At 39.7% G+C, this 18,892-nt stretch overlaps 1 protein-coding gene across 2 annotated transcripts; it reads left to right on the top strand.

Moving 5' to 3' along the window:
* Positions 1–1,000: 1,000 nt before the first annotated feature.
* Positions 1,001–18,419, top strand: tfr1b (transferrin receptor 1b). Of its 2 annotated transcripts, none has more exons than XM_047350339.1 (19): positions 1,001–1,093; positions 4,889–4,926; positions 5,050–5,251; positions 5,532–5,739; positions 6,241–6,378; positions 6,617–6,698; positions 8,301–8,420; positions 8,565–8,660; positions 8,752–8,891; positions 10,135–10,304; positions 10,384–10,503; positions 11,473–11,558; positions 11,640–11,703; positions 11,783–11,850; positions 12,432–12,499; positions 13,753–13,843; positions 14,791–15,018; positions 15,125–15,274; positions 15,656–18,419. In XM_047350339.1, the coding sequence occupies exons 2-19, from the start codon at positions 4,894–4,896 to the stop codon at positions 15,863–15,865; spliced, it is 2,274 nt and encodes a 757-aa protein (XP_047206295.1). In that variant the 5' UTR covers positions 1,001–1,093; positions 4,889–4,893; the 3' UTR covers positions 15,866–18,419. The 2 variants fall into 2 exon arrangements, with proteins under 2 accessions (XP_047206295.1, XP_047206296.1); XM_047350340.1 differs by having other exon boundaries at positions 1,005–1,093; positions 4,892–4,926.
* The last annotated feature ends 473 nt before the right edge of the window (positions 18,420–18,892 follow it).

The following is an 18,892-nucleotide window of genomic DNA, read 5'->3' as shown; positions in this document are numbered from 1 at the left end:
TGAACTAAGTATAGATCTGACAGTCAAACAGTACAGCCACGGATACTTCCAGATGCTAACGTAGATTCCACCTTGTTGGAAAGGAGAAATGAGGATAAAGCATACATTTTAAACTCACATACGGTACAGAAATATGTTAATATTACAATTACCTTTAAACAGATGCTTCTTAAAATATATTCAATAGAGTTGGAGTAGCTTTCATTATAGCAGAGTTTAATATAAAAATAGAGAAAAGGATAAATGCTGGACTTTCAGTATTTACAGGAGAACTGCTTGCTCTATTATCAGCTTCCCAGTGGGTCCAAGACTGTTAAGATTAGTAATTTGTTCAGATTCCAGTGAATTGTTATTACATTTACAACACAACCATTGAGAAGGCAGACTAGACATCTGAAAAGAAATTTAACAACTACCATTCATAGTACTCAGGATGGGCCTTTTATGGAAATGATAAGGCTGCAAATGAGTGGAAATAATTATCAGCTTTGGTAAAACAGAAATAAAAAATATCAATTACAACAGAAAATGAAAGAGAAATGGCAAAAGCAATGGAAGAAAGAAAGGAATGGATGATGGTTTTATTAAATCCAAAGAAAAACTAGGGAAATGCTAAGTACAGGGAGGAGGAACAGGAGGAGGAGGAAAGGGGGAGACAGTCCTTTCATGTCTCAGATTTGGCCACACTCTGCTAAAAAGCACTCTATTCAGTTAAGGGAAACATTGCAATTGAAAATGTAAGTACTGTGAAGATAATGAGAAAATGTATATGCAGATGGTAAACTGTCAGACGGAAGAACGAAGACACTTGATTCGAAACCTAAATAGAATTAAAGTAAAACTCGATTTAATAGATTTACTTTTAAAAAAAACTCAAGAAGTAAAAGTTATCAGGCAAAATTTTATTATCTTCGAATAACGCATTTGTATGATGGCACATTTTGGTTCACTTTCCATACCAGCTGGTGGCGCTAATGCAAACATTAGTTGTTTGCAAACCGCTAATAGAAGAAGAAGAAGACGGAGGCGGGTCACTGTTAGCTTACTCTCGGACATATAACCTTCATTCAAGTCGATCCAGCGAGAAATTAAGGTGAGTTATGCTATATTACACTTATTTATTTGTGCTTTTTTAATTTATTACAGCTTTGGATGTATTTTAGGCGCAATACGTTTTACGTTAGTCCTATTTCATGGCTACAACCGAGCAGAGCTTTAGAGAAATATTTGTAATCGTTTTTGTTCTTAGTGTTATTTTGTTCGCTATCCGCGGTGTCAAATCGCAACAACATTCGGCGAAAAATCTGTATTGGCTCTCTTTAGCTTCTTGTTATCATACAAAACACTGTTATTTTAGCGTCCCGTTTGTGCTTGGGAATATTAATAATTGCATTTTTCCTGCCATTAAAAACCAATTCTAATGTTCTTTTCAGTCATGGCTTCTAGTAATTGAATAAGCATGGAAGTGGTTCATGTTGAGTCATTAAAATGACGATGCAGCCACAACCGGTCTATTCTCTCTCAGTTTTCAGTTTTTAATGCCAATAAATGAGTAGATTTCTTAGCTATCAGCGGGATTTATGATGGATGACCCTCTGTTCTTTTCAGTTATACATTTTCCATCTTCATTTTACGTGCGGGTTGCCCTAAATATACAGGTCCTTCTCAAAATATTAGCATATTGTCAGTCAGTCAGTCATTTTCTACCGCTTATTCCATAGTGGGTCGCAGGGGAGCTGGTGCCAATCTCCAGCAGTCTATGGGCGAAAGGCGGGGTACATCCTGGACAGGTCGCCAGTCCATCACAGGGCAACACACAAACAACCACACACACACTCATTCATACACCTAAGGGAAATTTAGAGAGACCAATTAACCTAACAGGCATGTCTTTGGACTGTGGGAGGAAGCCGGAGTACCCGGTGAGAACCCACGCATGCACGGGGAGAACATGCAAACTCCATGCAGAAAGACCCCAGGCCGGGAATTGAACCCAGAACCTTCTTGCTGCAAGGCAACAGTGCTACCAACTGTGCCACCGTTTGTATTAAAAACCCTTTTCTTTTATTGGTCGGATGAAATATGCTAATTTTGTGAGATAGGAATTTTGGGTTTTCATGAGCTGTATGCCAAAATCATCCATATTAAGACAATAAAAGACCTGAAATATTTCAGTTAGTGTGCAATGAATCTAAAATATATGAATGTTGAATTTTCATCATGGCATTATGGAAAATAATGAACTTTATCACAATATGCTAATATTTTGAGAAGCACCTGTAGAAACACATCAGTGGTAATGGCGGAGTGTATGGGATAAGAACGCTGTCAAAAACAATCTGTATGTAAAGACGGAAATGTGTGCATATTAGTCAATAGTTGTGGATAAGTAAAATCCAAAAGAGGTATTGTTGTATATTTTCTCTGTAAGAATACAAAATAAAATGTTACAGCATAGTAATGGCGGAGTGCCGCAGCAAACACGTGTTGTGAGATAAAACAGCAGGGAGACGTGTTGTATTTCAGCCAGCCATTCATAGGTGGGCCAACAAGGAGGTTAGTAGCCTAGTAGCCGTGTATTTATCTCAGTCATTTTTCTAAACAGTGTTGAAGTAAAATAATGCTATCACTGATATCCTTGCGGCCTCAACCTCTCCCAGTCCGGATGTCGTGAGAAAGAACAGATGAAGAGCAGGAAATTAAGATTAACACAAGTTTAATTTGGAAGATAATAAGTCCAATGATTTCTAATGCAAAATGAATATACAAAATAACACAAAGAAAGAAAATTACGTAAGGCCTTACGGAGAGATTGCAGGTTTCAGCAAAGCATGGCTGTCTCTACCCAGATGTCTACCTCATCACAGTTGCCAGAACATCTTTATACCATCTACTTCAAAGCTTACTGACTGTGCCTCCCCCTTATGCAGTCTGGTGTTGTAAATCAGCCAAGCTCCCTTGTGGTATCTATACCATACCCAAAAGTCGACATTTATTGCTTTATTGTCCCTACAACCAGCTTTTACTGCTTGCAGTTGTTGAGAACTTCCTAACCTCTGTTTCACCCTTGTTCCATCCTGACTCCTGCTGTGATCTGTGATTCCTCCTCAAGGCTCACTCAGTTTAATGTTCCCACATGCAAACTAAACTAATAGCATGAAAGTACATGATTTTAATTCTCGACAACAGTAAAACAGGGTTTTATTATGTGGAAACAACAGATGAGGGTATTCTTAGTATTATATGTCTCATGTGTTTGTACCAAAGAAAGGGGATGCTATTTTGGGTTTTCAGCTGTAGACTTTAAACTGTTTAAATAAATAGACATTAATGATAAATAAAGCAAACAGTAAACGGCCTGCGCTTTATCAAGTCTGAGGGTTGGTGCTGAGTCTATGAAAAATCACATAAGCAGTTGTTGCATAAATAAGGCTAATGTTTTCTGTTGGACTCAAAACTACGTCCTCTCTCCAGCAACGTGCAGCACGTTCGGACTTTTATGGTCAAGGTTTGTTGCATTTAATTGTTCAATTTAACTAATTCTACTCAAATAGGGTTGAATGTGTTCTAGGCCTCATGGAAGGAGGGAGACTACAATACATTTTGGTAGTATTGGTACTGGCATGTAAAAGTCTGATCAGCGCACCACCAATCATTATAATATTATTATTATTATTATGCTACCATCTTTCAGTACCAATTTACAAGTTATTTTATCCAAATAATTTTTATATTTGAACCCGTTCTACGGTTATTTCAGTTGAGACGATGCATTGGCCTCTTTGAGATTCTCACAGCATGAGGGTAAAAATACAAGTTTCACAGCCTTACAAATATTGACTACAGAAAAGTGACAATTATCACCATTGCTGCTAAAATAATATAACATTTTGCCAATTATCATTTATCGTATTATCAATAACAGTTACTTATTTTCATTTTAATGCATAGACCTAACCAAAAAGATACAATAAACGTGCTAAATTTGACCAAGTTTTATAATATACGTGCTTACTGTGCAGAAGATTGTCCCTTTTTTTCTGTTCTGCTCTTTATAGACTTACAAAGGTTTCACACGCCGACATTAGCTGATTAATTATTTGGACTATGTGCTCAGTTAGAGCCAGGCCTGCAGTTTTTATACGCATAAGAGTTTCCACACCATGTTTGTTGCCACTGGAAATTTCTCCAAATAGCTCAATTTATCTTACCTGGAAATGAGGGGGAAAAATGTCTTTCTACAGCCAGCCGGGCAACACTGTGCAGCAACACTGTGCAGCAACACTGTGCAGCAACAGTGTGCAGCAACAGTCAGGTCAGGGAAACCGCGGCTTTGCTCCAGTCTGGCAGTTTTTCTGGCATCTCATTTAAAGGATCTGAACTGCAGGAGCGCTTACACTTCAAACTTTTTGAAACCCTGCTGCGTCCTTATAGGGCGAACCGGCCAGAGGGAAATCAAGCATCCAACCAAAGCAGCAACCTGAACAAGCTAAACAGGTTTAAATTGTATGTTGTGCTTGAGTTTGTTGAATGCTCTCCTGTGTGCAGAATCACAGAGTTAGCTATTGGTTGATCAAGGGTGCTTCAGCTGAAATTACAGCATTAGTCTCAGTAAAGCGAGCAAAAAGGTGAGGCTAGACCACAGTCTTTAAAAAAAAAAAAAGGCTCCGAGCATATGATCCACAAACAGAACCCTGTGTATAAAACAGAGCTTTATTGTATTCTGTCCCGCCTCGGTCTCAGGAAATCTGTACGTTTACACAGAAAACATTCCCCACCCTCTGCCTTGACTTGGCTCAGGTCTTCGCCTCCTCTTGACATCTCTCTTGCATACTTTACAGTAGAACTTCATGACCTCTTTGTGCCGTATTTGTCTCTGTTAAAACAGCAGCGATGGAACGGATAAGATCGGCGTTTCACAACATGGTGAGTGTTTAAAGGACATGCTTGAGTCTGCACCACAGCTTGACTACCTGTGCTGTCCTGTGGGAGGCCTCTCAGGGCCACATTGCTCTCATGGTTTCCTGCCTTTATTATGTCTCCCTGTAGATGAAGAGCGAGCGCTACAGCAGGTTCACGTTGCAGCCGTCGGAGAACGGCGAGAGGCACGCCGAGGTCAACCTGTCCGACTATGCAGCAGAGGACGGCGCGGAGGCTCCTGGGTCACCGAGCTTCAGGCCGGAACCTTTGCTTCACAGCAGGCGGACCGTCGCGTTCGTGATCTTGGGAACCGTGATATTGTTTGTCGCCGGTTCGTTACAGTTTCTCCTGTTTTTAATGTGACATTTGGTGGTGTAAGTAACAGTTTTCTAAACTGAGGACGAACTAAATGCCTGATCTGTTATTTGGCCCAAAAAGAGGTCAGGAAGTGGTAAATAGTTTTTTATATATACCATCATGCGAGAAAGTACTACCCACTTCACCTCATTTTTGTTTTTATTTATTCAGTTTGAGGCATAAAAAGTGAAAACTAAACACGTCTGTTAAAAACCACCTTGAATTCAGTTGTTTTTTGACTGTTTCTCGCTCAGGCTTCCTGATTGGTTATATCAGCCATCAAAAACCTATGGTTGAGTCTGACTGCGGACAGAGTGTTACGGTTGAAACCGATGGGACAAATACAGGAAAACCCTCGCCGGCGCAGACGTTTCCTCCTCCAGATGTCTCCCTGTCCTGGAAGGACGTCGCTCAACTCTTAACAGACAAACTCAGCAGCGAGGCTTTCAAAAAGACTCTTAAGTAGGTTCTGGAGGTGCACGCCTTCAGATTACTCTTAGATTTAATTATTCTCACACTGAAGCTGAGAACACACCTCACCATGCAAACACTAAGGGTCAAACAAGCTGAATCACTAGGTAAACGATTGTAGGTAATATATTTTACTCAGTGTGCATGTTTAATATTGATTTTCGTTCTTTTAGAAGTAGAAATAAAAAGATTTGATTTTTAAATTAAGGGAATTGGATGTTTTTTTTAAGTATATTTACTGGAGTCTGGAGGGTTACACACAAATTATTCTTTTACTACGACAAAGCAAGAGTCAGTTTTATATCTTTGTGCAAATTTGGAGACAGTTAAAAAAAGCTAAAAAGGAAAAAATAAAGCTAAATATTTGCATCTTAACTTTACATTTATGAGACTGTAGGCTGGAGATTGTACAGAGTTGTGTGTAAGTGTTTGTTTTAAGGCCCGACTGAGACAAAACTGAGCGGAAAATGATCAAACATCTTCTCCCTGCAGGGAATTTGATCTGCTCAGCCGCACAGCAGGAAGTGAAGAAGATCTGAATCTGGCCAACAGGATCTTTACAACGTTTAAGACACTGGAGATGAAGCCTTGGACAGACATCCATTACGTTCAGCTGCCGATGCCAGACAGGTCGGTGTTATGATTCCTCTCGTTTTAAAATGTATCAATCTGACAGGATGTCTCGTGCCTTGGAGTGATTTAAGATGAGGAGCTTTCCTTAAAAAATCAACGAAAAGTGAACGTAGTAAACTGTTGCAGTATAGTTAGGTTTAAACCTTCCAAACATTTATTTCATTAAACTTATTTCCTGATGAGTAAATCGCTGCAAATGACAAACTGACTGATGGCGTCACCTTCTTCTTTACAGCAACAACCCCAACACTGTTTACTTTGGCTCGGATGTCAAGCCTGCCGGATATTTGGCCTACAGCAAACCTGGCAGAGTTGAGGTAAATCATCAGGAAGTGACCTTTAACCCAAAATCTCTTTAGTTTTTATCCCACAGCTTTTAAGGATCTTTACCCCCTCTACCAAGATCCTGGTTTTAGTGTGATGTGTTTGTGCTTCTAACACTGAGCTACCATCTGAGCCCTTGAGGCCTGCTGGTTGCAGGATTTAGCCGTCATTACACAGGTTTAAATGAGCTAAAGTGGATTATACATTAATCTTAAACAGCCAGTTAACTTATTGACACTTAAAACTGTTACAGAGCAGCTTTGGATATTTTTAGACTGTTTAGCCTTTGTTTCGACATTTTTTAAAGCTTGCTCTTTTGAACTACAGTGTAAAAACGAAAAGACCAAAAAAAGAAAAAGTCATGAGCTGGTACGAGGATGTAAGGGTATGATGACCTCAAGCAACAATAAAATGGCTTGACGTATGTATGAGGTTTGTTTTATGGCAGCTGATTAGATGGCGTCACATAATGCTTTGATTTTCTTGCTGTAATCTTACAAAGGTTTTTTTATTTTCATCCACAGATGCATATAAATATATATATATATATATATATATAAGCAGATTATATAATAACAAAAACAACTGAATAGTAAATTAATGCATAATAAATAACTAATAAACATTAAAAAGTACTTTAATACCAAGGGAAGCCGTTACATTTCATAAAAACTCGTAACTGTGAATACTTCCTGTTTTCAAATCAAATATTAGAATCTTTGTAAATTAAATAAAGATCATTGTCAGTCATTATCAGTTTATAAATTGGTAACTAAACATGAAATTTCAGATTAAAAAACGCTATTATTTTTAGGGTTGCACAGATTAATCGGCCGGCCGATCGTTCAGCAGCGATTTCCAGCTCCAGTTTGAGGTGGTCGGCCGATACTTGCCCGTGAAACCGATCTTATCCACTGATCTTATCTACATCCGCAAAGGTCTGAAAATCAGCCACTGTCCTCTTTGACTGACGGACTCGCTCACTAGGTCATGTCTGCATGTACGCGGTTCTCAACTGTTGACGATTTAAGATTGGAACATTGAAGGTGTGTTGTGACCTTATATCACCTGACAGTGTCGGTTATAAAGAAAATCAGTATCGGCCAAAATTGGAATCGGCAAGTCAGGCTTTTTAAAGATTGGTAATTGGTGATCGGCCAGAGTACTGCAATCGGTGCACCATTAACAAATTATTAACAGTTATGATCAGACTTTTTGCCCCCAAACATGTTTATTAAATTAGACACAACTTCAATACATAGTTGGTCAGTCATAAGGTGATATATTGCAGCACTGGAAATCAAAATAAGCAGAATAGAAAAAATAAATTGTCCGACCAACTTCATAATAGTTTTTCTTGCCAGCATTAGAAGCGTTTGGATAACTCCTTCCTGCAGCATCAAAGAGTCAGACTTTCTTTTATCACACAGAAGCAATTTTCTTTAGTCCTTCAAAAAAATTTAAATTAAATTTATAATTTTTGGCTGCTTGAGATCAGATCAAAGAAGAACAAAAACGAACGGATAAATAAGTTGGATTCATAATCAAATAAGTACGCACTCATCTTTGACCTCTGCTGGTGTCTGTGTCTGCAGGGCCGGCTGGTGTACGGAAACTACGGCCGTCAGGAGGATCTGGACTTTGTGCAGGGCAGGGTTGACCTGAAAGGCTCTGTCCTGCTGCTGCGAGCTGGAAAGATCACGTTTGCGCAGCAGGTGTGTGTAGATTGACTCTTGTTTTGACGTAAAGTTCTGCTTTTTTTTTTTTTATGAGGAAATGAAAATGTTATGCTGGTGAGAAGAATGCAGCAATACGTGTTGGAATGTTGTTTGACTAACAACTGAATGTGTCTCTTTCAGGTGGACAACGCTGCCAGGATGGGAGCTTCTGCTGTTCTTATCTACCTTGATACTAAAGATTATAATTTGGTCACAGACACTGAACTCTACGGACATGTCAGTTTGTAACGCAATAAATCAAATATACCCAGCAGTAAGGAAAATCCCAGGTGAAGATTTTCTCCTTTTTTTTTTTTTTTAATTCCAGGTCCATCTTGGTTCTGGTGACCCCTACACCCCTGGATTCCCATCCTTCAACCACACTCAGTTCGCCCCAACAGAGTCGGCTGGCCTCCCTAAGATCCCAGCCCAGACCATCACCGCCAACACGGCTGCAGCTTTGCTGAGGTTAGAAACTTTACAGTTAAAACAGGCAGCCTGTAACAGACGACATGCATGTAGCATTAAAGATGCAGAGGAGCTACTCTTGTTTTAGTGTTGGGTGATTTTACAGCATGACTTCAATTATTCTTAGAAACAAAAATCGGGTGCTTAAATTTGAATTTAATTGTGAAGACAGACAGAATATGTACATCCACACCCATTAAAACTGGTTTAAATGTCTCTTAGCAAGTTGCCCCTCCATCACATGCTTTATGTATCCATCAATGGGCTTCTGGCAGGATTCTGGTTGCAGAGTTGCTAGAGTTTCTTGGTTTTCTGGCACTTCTGCCCCCGACTTTTTATTGGTCTGAGCTTTTGGAAGACAGTTTCAGAAGCTTAATGTTAGCCAGCTTTATTCATTCCAAACCCTGCTTGGGTTCATTGTCCTGTTGGGACACCCAGATACGTACAAGTTTAAACCATTTAGCTGTTAATGTTGAATGTCTGAGGGAGTACTTGATCAATCCCACAGCAAGATGCTGCAACCACTGTGCTTGATCGTTGTTACTGTTTTCTTAAGTTTAAAAGAATCACCCTGACTTTCCTCCAACATGCTTCTTGACAGTGTCTCCAAGTAGCTTTGTCTTGTCTGACAGTAAAATTTTTCTCCAGAAGGCATCTGGTTTGTCCACTTGGACCACGCAAATTTCATTTAATGTTGAAGGAATCCATTTTGGACCTTCTGTCTCGGTTGGCAGCCTTACAGGATTCAATCTTGGTGGTTCCTTGGGTTGTTCTTAACCATCCGAACTAATTTTCTTTCATCTTACTGGGACAGGTTGTGTCCAGTGGTTGAAACTTGGCTACGATTGGGTATTTCAACAGGAATGAACCCAAACACAAACTGGTTTTGGAATGGATGAAGAAGTTTAACATTAGGTTTCTGTAGTGCTTCAAAGCTTGGTTTGTGCATGGAAACCAACCCGTTTAAATGAATGGTCAAATAATCAGGTAGTGTTTTGCCAGCTGGAGCTCCAGGTGCAGTTTCCTAATGAGCATTTATCTAAGTATCGAGGAGGGTGTATTAAGTGTATCTGTAATGCATAATTCTGCAGTACAGTTTGTTGCATGGTCACGACTTCCTGGAAAAAGAACAATTCATATCAGTCATTTACAGCCCTTGGCGAGATTAAACCTGAACTGTACATTAACAGAAACTTCATTTGAAAGAAATAACAAAGTGAACTTCTCTGTGTGTCTTTCTCAGGAATATTGGTGGCCCTGAAGTAGATGCCAGCACTGATTTCAAGGGTGAACTGAAGTCTGTGACTTACAAGCTGGGCGGCACTCAGAACATCACTGTGGAGGTGAACAACGTGTTGGTCAACAAGGAGATCCACAATGTGTTCGGAGTGGTCAAAGGATTTACTGATCCTGGTAGGTTTTCTTTTTTTTTTTTCCGGTTACTTCATCAAGGATCTGGGGTACTGAGCTGAGTTTTTACATGAATATACAGATCATTATGTTGTGCTGGGAGCTCAGAGGGACGCCTGGGGGAGAGGTTACACCCGAGCCACTGTTGGCACCTCTGTGCTGATCGAGCTGGCCAATGCGTTCCATGAGATGGTGAAGAAAGGTAAGAAAAGTTATACAAGGAGAAACAACAGAACACAAAAATGTATGTGAGATTATATCTCATTTAAGTCATGTTTTTCTTACACATTTTACATTTAAAGGGTTTTCTGTATCATAGAGCACAATGAGCGTATTCATTTTCATGCCTGAATGTAAGAATTGTAAAAAACAAGCAGCAGACAGTAGAGCATGCAGCCAGACATTGGCGAAGAGTGACGGCAGAGCAATCAGCTGAATAGTGAGTTTATAAAGGTTTATACGGTGAGTTTTCCAGTGAAGAAGAGGAAGCCAGCAGAAAATCCTTTCTGAGTGACAGCAGGTTGGAGACCTATCAAACTGGCACGGGGATTTAAAAGTCCTCTATTTCAAGCCCAGTCTGTGGTGAATGATCGCTTGTGATAAGAATCCAATTTCAGAAACGCAACTTTTCTGGCAGTATTTGGGTAGAAGTTGGATATTGCTGATTTGTTTGTGCTCTCTTAGCACTTCCATTTCTCCAAAAACGTAGGTCACCAGCAGGGATGGGCAGCAATGATGTTGTCACAGTGCAACTTTTAGCAAAAGTACCATGGTTTCATGGCATTAACACAAAAAGTTAAAAATCGAATCGGGCTTCGGACAGAAGCCTAATAATGCTTATATTCGCAATGGTATTATACCTGAGTGACCGCTTTTGTTTTACTGACTTGCTACATCTTGGCTCAATCAAAATTGGACATTTTCACAACTTTTTTGGAATCTAGACAAGTTTATGTTTAGACTGTACCAAATATTTGATTTTAAATCAGTTCAGCACGCCTAAAATGCCAAAAAAAAAAAAAGCAAACGAAGCAAAGACTCGTTGAGGCTGAAAACTGTCTTTCCTCTTAAACCCAAATGAAGAGAGTTCTTCAATGCATTAAGTCTCTGTCTGATTCCCACCTTTGAAACCATTCTGTTCGTTTAAAAGCTTAAATATTTTCACCTTTAGATGAGTTCAGGCCCAGGAGGAGCATAATATTTGCAAGCTGGACCGCTGGAGAGTTCGGAAGCGTTGGCGCCACAGAGTGGCTGGAGGTGAGAACCACACACCTTAAAACTGAACTTCCTACTGGGGGATAAAAGTGCTTAAATGTGTTTTTTATTTTTTTATTTTAGGGTTACATGTCCTCTATTGACCGGAGTGTTTTCACTTACATAAACCTGGATGGAGTAGTAATGGGTATTTACAATACATACACACACAGATGTCGGAAAAGTAGTTCAAACTTTAAGTTGATGAAGTGTATTGTCTCTGACAGGTTGCGAAAGCTTCGTTGCCTCTGCGAGTCCTCTGCTGCACAGCCTCATTGAGAGCACGATGAAGAAGGTAAAACACAACTTTATAATGAGCCAAAATTGCCCCTTTTCCACTGAAAGTCCCAGGATTTTACTTTCCACGGCTCTGAAAGGTAGCAGAATATGTATTTAAATCAGCTTAATGAAGGGGAACATGTGAAGAAAATGGCTCTACAACTCCATTCCAGTGGGTGGCGTACACCCTATCATTCTGTGTCGCCCACTCAAAGTCCTGCTAAATGTCAAGCTGAAAACACTGAAGAGCCTGGAGGTCTGTCCTCCTATCGTATGTCCTCTTCCGTTGGTTCATCCTCAGTCACAAAAAGTACGCTTGAATATAAATGTCAAAGTAGCACAAGCCTGCAAATATGGTGGCGAGCGGAAATCAGAACACTGCAAGCACAGTTAGACCAACCATAGTTGCTCAGATCCTCCAGACCAGGACCTTTTTATCCGGGGAAATTAAAATCACTTGGGTAAAATTGTATAGAAACGCAAGGAGGACTTTTAAAATCCTGGGGAATTGATGAAAGTCCCTGCAATGAAAAGGTGCTGTTTTCTGCAAACCATCTGACGCTGATTTGCTGACCTTAGCTTGTCTCTTCCTTGCAGGTGAGCATGCCTCGAAGTGCTTCCTCAATGTACGAGGCGATGGGGAAAAACAAGTGGCAGACCAGAGTGTAAGTAGGATAAAGTTCTGAATTAAATTACAATAACTTGTCTATACTTCAGTTAATCTTCTGTATCAACACATTATTGCTGTAATTGGTTTTATTATTGTGGGAGAAAGACCAGGCGTAGACCAATAACTCTTTTGTTTTGCTTCTGCTGTTAGAAACATAAATCCTCCAGAGTCCTAGGTCTTCTCTTATGCTCTCTACTCTTCTGCTTAAACCACAGTTGTTCTGTAGCATTTAGGTCTGGGAACAGAGATGTCTGTGAAAGAAGGTTACTTTTGTGTCTGATGGACCCTTTCTTTGTTTCGTGTTGACTCATATTTCACTTTTCTGGCAGAGACAACCAGATTTTTTAAGAGTTCATGATGCCCTGCGCTCTGCTAAGGTTCTTTAGGATTTTGGAAGAGTAAAATGCCCAAAGCATTAGAGATCCACCAACATGCTTAACAGTGGACATCAGGTGCTTTTCCACATGTTCATCCTGGGTGTTTTGTCAGAGCCACTTGGATTGTTTGTAGTGGAGAAACTCAACCTTAGTCTCGTCTAACCAAAGTGGACCAGTTAAAGCCTGAGTAGTGTTTAATTAGTGTCTAATTATTGCTCTATTTAGACAGGTAGCTTTTTCATTGTAGTCATTCCCTGGCTTACAAAGATCAACACACACCTGCTTTACTTGAATGTCATGTTTTCTTGTCTTTCCCATTTTGAGGAGGCTTATCAACAACATCTCACATCACATTTATACCCTAGTGAAACAAAAAGTCATGGATTACTAATGAAAAGTATCTAGACACCCTAAACATCTAGAAAGTGCAAAGTTTATTCCGCAGCAGTTGGTAGCGATAGTAATCGTGGCACCGGTGATTTTTGTCGACAAAAAACTTTTAAAATATGCTTTTATTTCAAGCATCATTTTTACAAGTCTTTGGGTCGATGGAAGAGGTGGGACCACTTCAAAGCTTAGTTGTGTGCAGATATTTCACACAAAGGTAGAGAAGGTGGTGGTTTTCTAAGAACCATATGACCTCGTGTTAATGGACATCTCTAAAGTTGTTGGTGCGATGATTTAACCCAGAGCACATTTAATTTTTACACCCTATGCATTCAGCCATAGATCCCACCTTGTTTCCACAAGTTAACATAGTGATCAGTTCTGTATTTACCTTTTTAAACCCAACTCATTGCTACAGTAGGAACACAAACACAAGTTCTGCATGCTGAACAGTTTCTTGAAGAAGTATTTGTACTGCTTGCAGACTCAGGACTATGTCAATGGAAGATCCTGCATATCCATTCCTGGCTTTTGCTGGAATTCCCTCCATTTCCTTCCACTTCATCCCAGAAAATGTAAGCCTTCCTTCGAGTCCTAAATGATTTATTGTTTTTGGTTTTACAAGTATTTCTATATCATTGTTCAGCTGTGATCCTTTAATCCATTCTTTTTTTTTAACTAACAGTGTTTGTTATTAATTGAACAAAAATGAAACAGTAACTGTCTTCTGTCATGAAATCAACTATATATCCTCCATTGCCAAGTTATAATACAACAATCCATTTTTAGTTTATTATATCTATCCAAGCAACACAGCTGCTTCTGTTGAGTTGTTGACTTGTAGCAATCCCTTACCCTGAGCAAGCATATGGCAACAGTGGAAAGGAACCTCCCCTTTTTACCTGGACAAAGCCTGAAGCAGTGGCAGGCTCAGTATGAGCATCCATCTGCCGCAGCCTGCTGCAGGTTTAATGGACAAAAAAAGAGCGTAGATTAAAAAGAAATCACAGAATAAGTGGACCAGGAGTACTTTCTATGGAAAAATACAAAGAAGCACTGAAGCAGGACTGCTTTCTGTGGGAATAAAAAGCAAAAGGCCACAGAGGAAATGGCAGCAACAGCTCATTTATATTGCCTTCACTGAGGAAAGTACTACACAAGTGCTGAACCAGGAGTACTTTTTATGGGGAAGAAAAACAGGGGGGATCACACAGTAAATAGCAGCAATAGCTCTGTTGATGGTCCCCTTTAGCAAAGAGACATTACTAATCAGAAAGGTTCATGGCTGCAGTAATAGCAAATAATGGAGAATGAAAGGGTAGAATGGCATCCTGCTATTTGAAATATCGACCGCCAGATGAAAGTATTTGATTATTGTAGTTTAATGTAAGCTTCTTGTGGTGGTATTAGAAAAATTCACAGACCGTTATTGAAAAGGTTTTTCTTATGGTCCTGAATATAGCTTCGTCTATAATAAAGATGTCAAACTTCACAATCTTGCATCTCCATTTCTGTTTTTAAGACTGAGTCGTACCCTTATTACGGCACCAGCCTGGACAACATGGATCACCTGAATTACCAAACGAACCATCACACCAGCGAGGTTACTGCCACAGCGGCGCGCTTTGCCGGCCTGATGACTCTGCGTCTGGTCCACGACCACTTGCTGAGTCTGGACGTGAGCGGATACAAAGGCCCCATCACCAAAGCTGTGTCCGAAATCTACAAGCAGGTCAACCAGCTCACACGGGTGAATATCTTTCCTTTAGGATTCTTTTGTTTTATAGAATTTGATGTTTTTAGTGAAGTTTTATTCTCTAAGTGTTCACGGTGTGCTTTTTACCTTAATAATGCAGTCTGGTCAGCTGAAGGATGTCAGTCCTACCTGGCTGAATCGTGCACGCAACTCCTACTTTCGAGCAGCCGACGGCATCTCCAACGCCATCGCCAACACGGACTTGACGGATAAGGAAGCGTGTCGAATCCTGAACGACAGGATCATGAGGGTGAGATGCAAGCTGCCAACACTCCAGACCATAGTGAACAGTAGTCGCTCACACAGAAAGATGGTGGCTTAGACATGGACCTGGAATAGTTGGTTGGATTTATTTAAATGTTGAGATTACTTTGCAGGTTGCATAGAGGCTGACGTAGGCACTCATGTACTGATTATGTGCTTTTTCTACCCCTCTCTTTGCCAGAGCTGCGTTGTGTAATTTGCTTGCTGTAAACCAAACCACAGCTGTGGCCAGATCTTGCGTCTTCCGTTTTGTGCTCTTAGATTATTGTGCAGACTTACCAGAAGTAGGTTTTCAGCAATGCCTTCCCCTGCAGCTTTAATCTTTAATAAAACTAGATTTTGTTTTCTTTTCACTTTCCTCTTTCAGGTTGAGCACTCCCTCCTTTCTCCGTACGTATCCGTCGTCGAGACCCCCTTCCGTCACCTCCTGCTCGGCCACGGCTCCCATACCTTGGCGTCCATCGCCGAAGCCAAGGACATGGAGAAGCTCCGCACCCAGCTGGCTCTGGCCACCTGGAACCTGCAAGGATGCGCTAATGCCATGGCAGGGAACTGGGACATCGATGATGAAATCTAAAGCTGGATACAGGAACCTGTATGCATGTGTGTGAGAGAGAGAGATTTAAGCCACTTGAATGTTAATTATAGTGCTCCAACTTTCAAATACCTGAAGCACAAGCTGTCCATCAGAGATTCCATCATTCAGATCCCGGGTTATATTCAGTTGGTTAGAGAGGAAGTAATGAAATTAAAAAAACGGAACCATAAAGACCTGAAGGTGGAAAAAAACATCCTCTCCTACTTGACCCACACTCAACGCCTCAAAGCACTGAGACCTTATTTATACTTTTTTTTTAATATTTATATTTATCAGTGGCAGTGCCCACTATATTTATTGTTTTGTCTTTTTATACAGCATTATCGGAAGCAGTGCCTTCCATAATTATGACGGTTATACTGTCGAAAGCTACGGCAGCATCTGCTACAACAATGACTCCCTAACTGTTGCTGACGAAATGGAGCATCGGATAACGTTAGAATCACACTTTCCTGGCACTTATTTCTCTCGTTTGGTTGAAACGAATTGTAGAAAACTGCACTAAATTTGTAATTGTTTTTTCTGAATCTGAACAATAGTCTTTCATTACGTCAAGCTAAGATTTAGTGAAATAAATCTGTGCGAAATGGTGGCAGAATCTGAAATCTCGAAGAAACTAATTGGTTTTATAATTTACGAAGACGTCATTTATGTTAAGCGGTCTACGTTGGAGCACTTATTAGGATCATGACGTTATCGGGAGCAGTGCCTTCCATGATTAAAACCCATTATCGGGAGCAGTGCCTCCCATGATGGCGACATGTGACGGTAGTTTTTGCCTACCATTTTCTGTGTATGTTTTTGTTAGTGTGTATTTATCGGGAGCAGTGCCTCTCATATTTCACTCCAAGGGTGGAACAGCTTATCGGGAACAGTGTTTCCCAAAGTTTTGTACTTGAATTTTTCATATGTTGGGTTTATTTTTTCTGTTATGTGTGTGTTAGAAACAAGCTTCTTGACATAGATTTAGTGCAGCTGTTTTTTTCTCTGTTTTAGTCATGTTTAGATTTCTAAATCGGTTTAACACTGGGTGAACGTTACCAGGAGAGGTGGGCAGTGGACCAACTGGATTTTTCTAACTTTTGGAAATTCCCAGGTATCTGTGTTTAGTAGATTTAGACTAGAGCAGCACAATATATTAGCTCACAATCGTCATTATGGTATAAATGTTTCCAATATCACATTGTAAAAGGTTACTTGGGCGCTACATGCAAATTCTGTATGTATGCATTGATGAATTTGGCCTGTTTGAAGGACTTTCACTCCCCGTTAAACCAAGATGACGTGTGTTTTTGGTGACCCAGATGTTAAAGCTTGCAAACAGTGGCGGAGACGTGGTGGTCAAGGAAAAGAAATCGATATCGTCATTCCAAAATTCAGCAGCATAGTCGTATTTATATGGATTCCAGTTGTCGTGCAGCTGTAATATAAAGTTTCGACAAGACAAAGCGAATAGTACATGATGGGTTTGTGGGATCATATGTTTAATAAGAGATGAGACAGGTAAGCCCCCTTAATGGTAGCTTGCCACTTTTTGAGGAAATGATCATAACGTAAATGACCAGAAGTAACCATAAGAATCTCAAAACACTGAAGCCTTTGTTTTTTCTTCGTAAATTAACTTTATTATAAAAGATGAGTATTGCAGTAGAAACAGGGTCACTACACAATCCTAAAGTCTGGAAAACAAGTATGGAAATGACTTCTCATTTTTAGGACCTATTCCTTTATGTATAAAATTCCTGAAAAAAAGGGGCTTTTTAAAATGCACCTTATTTAAATGACAATTTATCTTTGAATTGCAACATTGAAACTTAAGGATTCAAGTATGAACAAGTCTGTTCACCCTTGCATTGCTTTGGTGTGGAGCGTCTTAGGTGCTATATTTAGCTACACATTTGTGAAGAGTCTCTCAACAGAAAGCCTAATATGTAAACTAATGAAGCACTAAAAGGCGACTAGGTATACTTTTATTAGAGCTAAATTATTAACATCGCATTGTAATTGGAGTCCTTGTTTCATAAAGCTTCTACAGTTATTTCCTCCAATTTTCTGCTCTTTAAAGCGACTGCCCGCCTCTCCCTTGATGATTGACCAACAATGATCACTGAGCAATGTTTTAGATGCACTGCATGTCATCTTCATTACACTGTGAGCCTCATTATGGCCAAATGTATTGCCTCCTAAAAACAAATGACAAGCTACATATATTCCATGAAACAAACCTTTCTCTGCATGCTTTTGCCTCCCAAGATACTGTTACCTAAACTTGTTTCAAACCTTATAATAAGATGCATTATTATAATAGCTGAGCCATCTGGCTGTTGAAACTTTTTGAAGAATGCGGTAAAAAACCAAAAACTTTCTCATTTTAATTTAGTGTACAGCCAGTTTTTCTGCTATCTGGTATACGGTGAATTTGTCTAAAGCTCTTCAGATTGATGATTTATATACTGTCAAATTTGAAATCTGTAATGTGGTTTCAAAATTCTTCAATAGAAACTTAATAAACTCTTTGGCTAAGCATCCCCTACATCTTTTGTCTGTTTTTATTTTGTTAACCAAAGCAAAAATTGCCCCACTCAAACTTGGTTTTCGCATTGCTTTGTGATGCTTTACTGCTTGCATGCCTCATGGCGGCTCTTAGCTTTTAGTCTCTGGACAAATTACTTTAGAAAACCTGCAAGCACATTTCCAGTCTCTGTTAGCATTCAGTCTGCTGATTGAATTGTTGGAGTGATTTCAGATGGATTCTTTAAACAGCTTTACCTGGGCTTGTTTGACAATGCTAAAATCTAGGTAGTTTATTTTGTCCAAACCTTCAGTGAAAGTTTTTCAACACAAACCTTTTGCCCTCATTAAGCTCATAAAGATGAATTAAAATGCTTCTGATCTGGAGTTTGACAAATGTGGTCAAATATCATTAATTTTAGTAAAACGTGACTAGTTTTAGTCACTATCCTGTTACTGTTCTTTTATTCTTAAGTATCTCTTGTTAAGATGGTT

The sequence above is a fragment of the Girardinichthys multiradiatus genome, chromosome 21 (genome assembly GCF_021462225.1).
Source record: "Girardinichthys multiradiatus isolate DD_20200921_A chromosome 21, DD_fGirMul_XY1, whole genome shotgun sequence".
NCBI lineage: Eukaryota > Metazoa > Chordata > Actinopteri > Cyprinodontiformes > Goodeidae > Girardinichthys > Girardinichthys multiradiatus.
The sequence above is the reverse complement of the archived record's forward strand: the minus strand, read 5'-3'. Positions and strand labels throughout refer to the sequence as shown.

Bases quoted from the DNA above. Each gene is read 5' to 3' on its own strand.
- tfr1b (XM_047350339.1), top strand. From the start codon at position 4,894: ATGGAACGGATAAGATCGGCGTTTCACAACATG. The intron at 8,421-8,564 runs GTGTGTGTAGAT...TGTCTCTTTCAG, and splicing joins AGATCACGTTTGCGCAGCAG to GTGGACAACGCTGCCAGGAT. The intron at 15,275-15,655 runs GTGAGATGCAAG...TTCCTCTTTCAG, and splicing joins TGAACGACAGGATCATGAGG to GTTGAGCACTCCCTCCTTTC.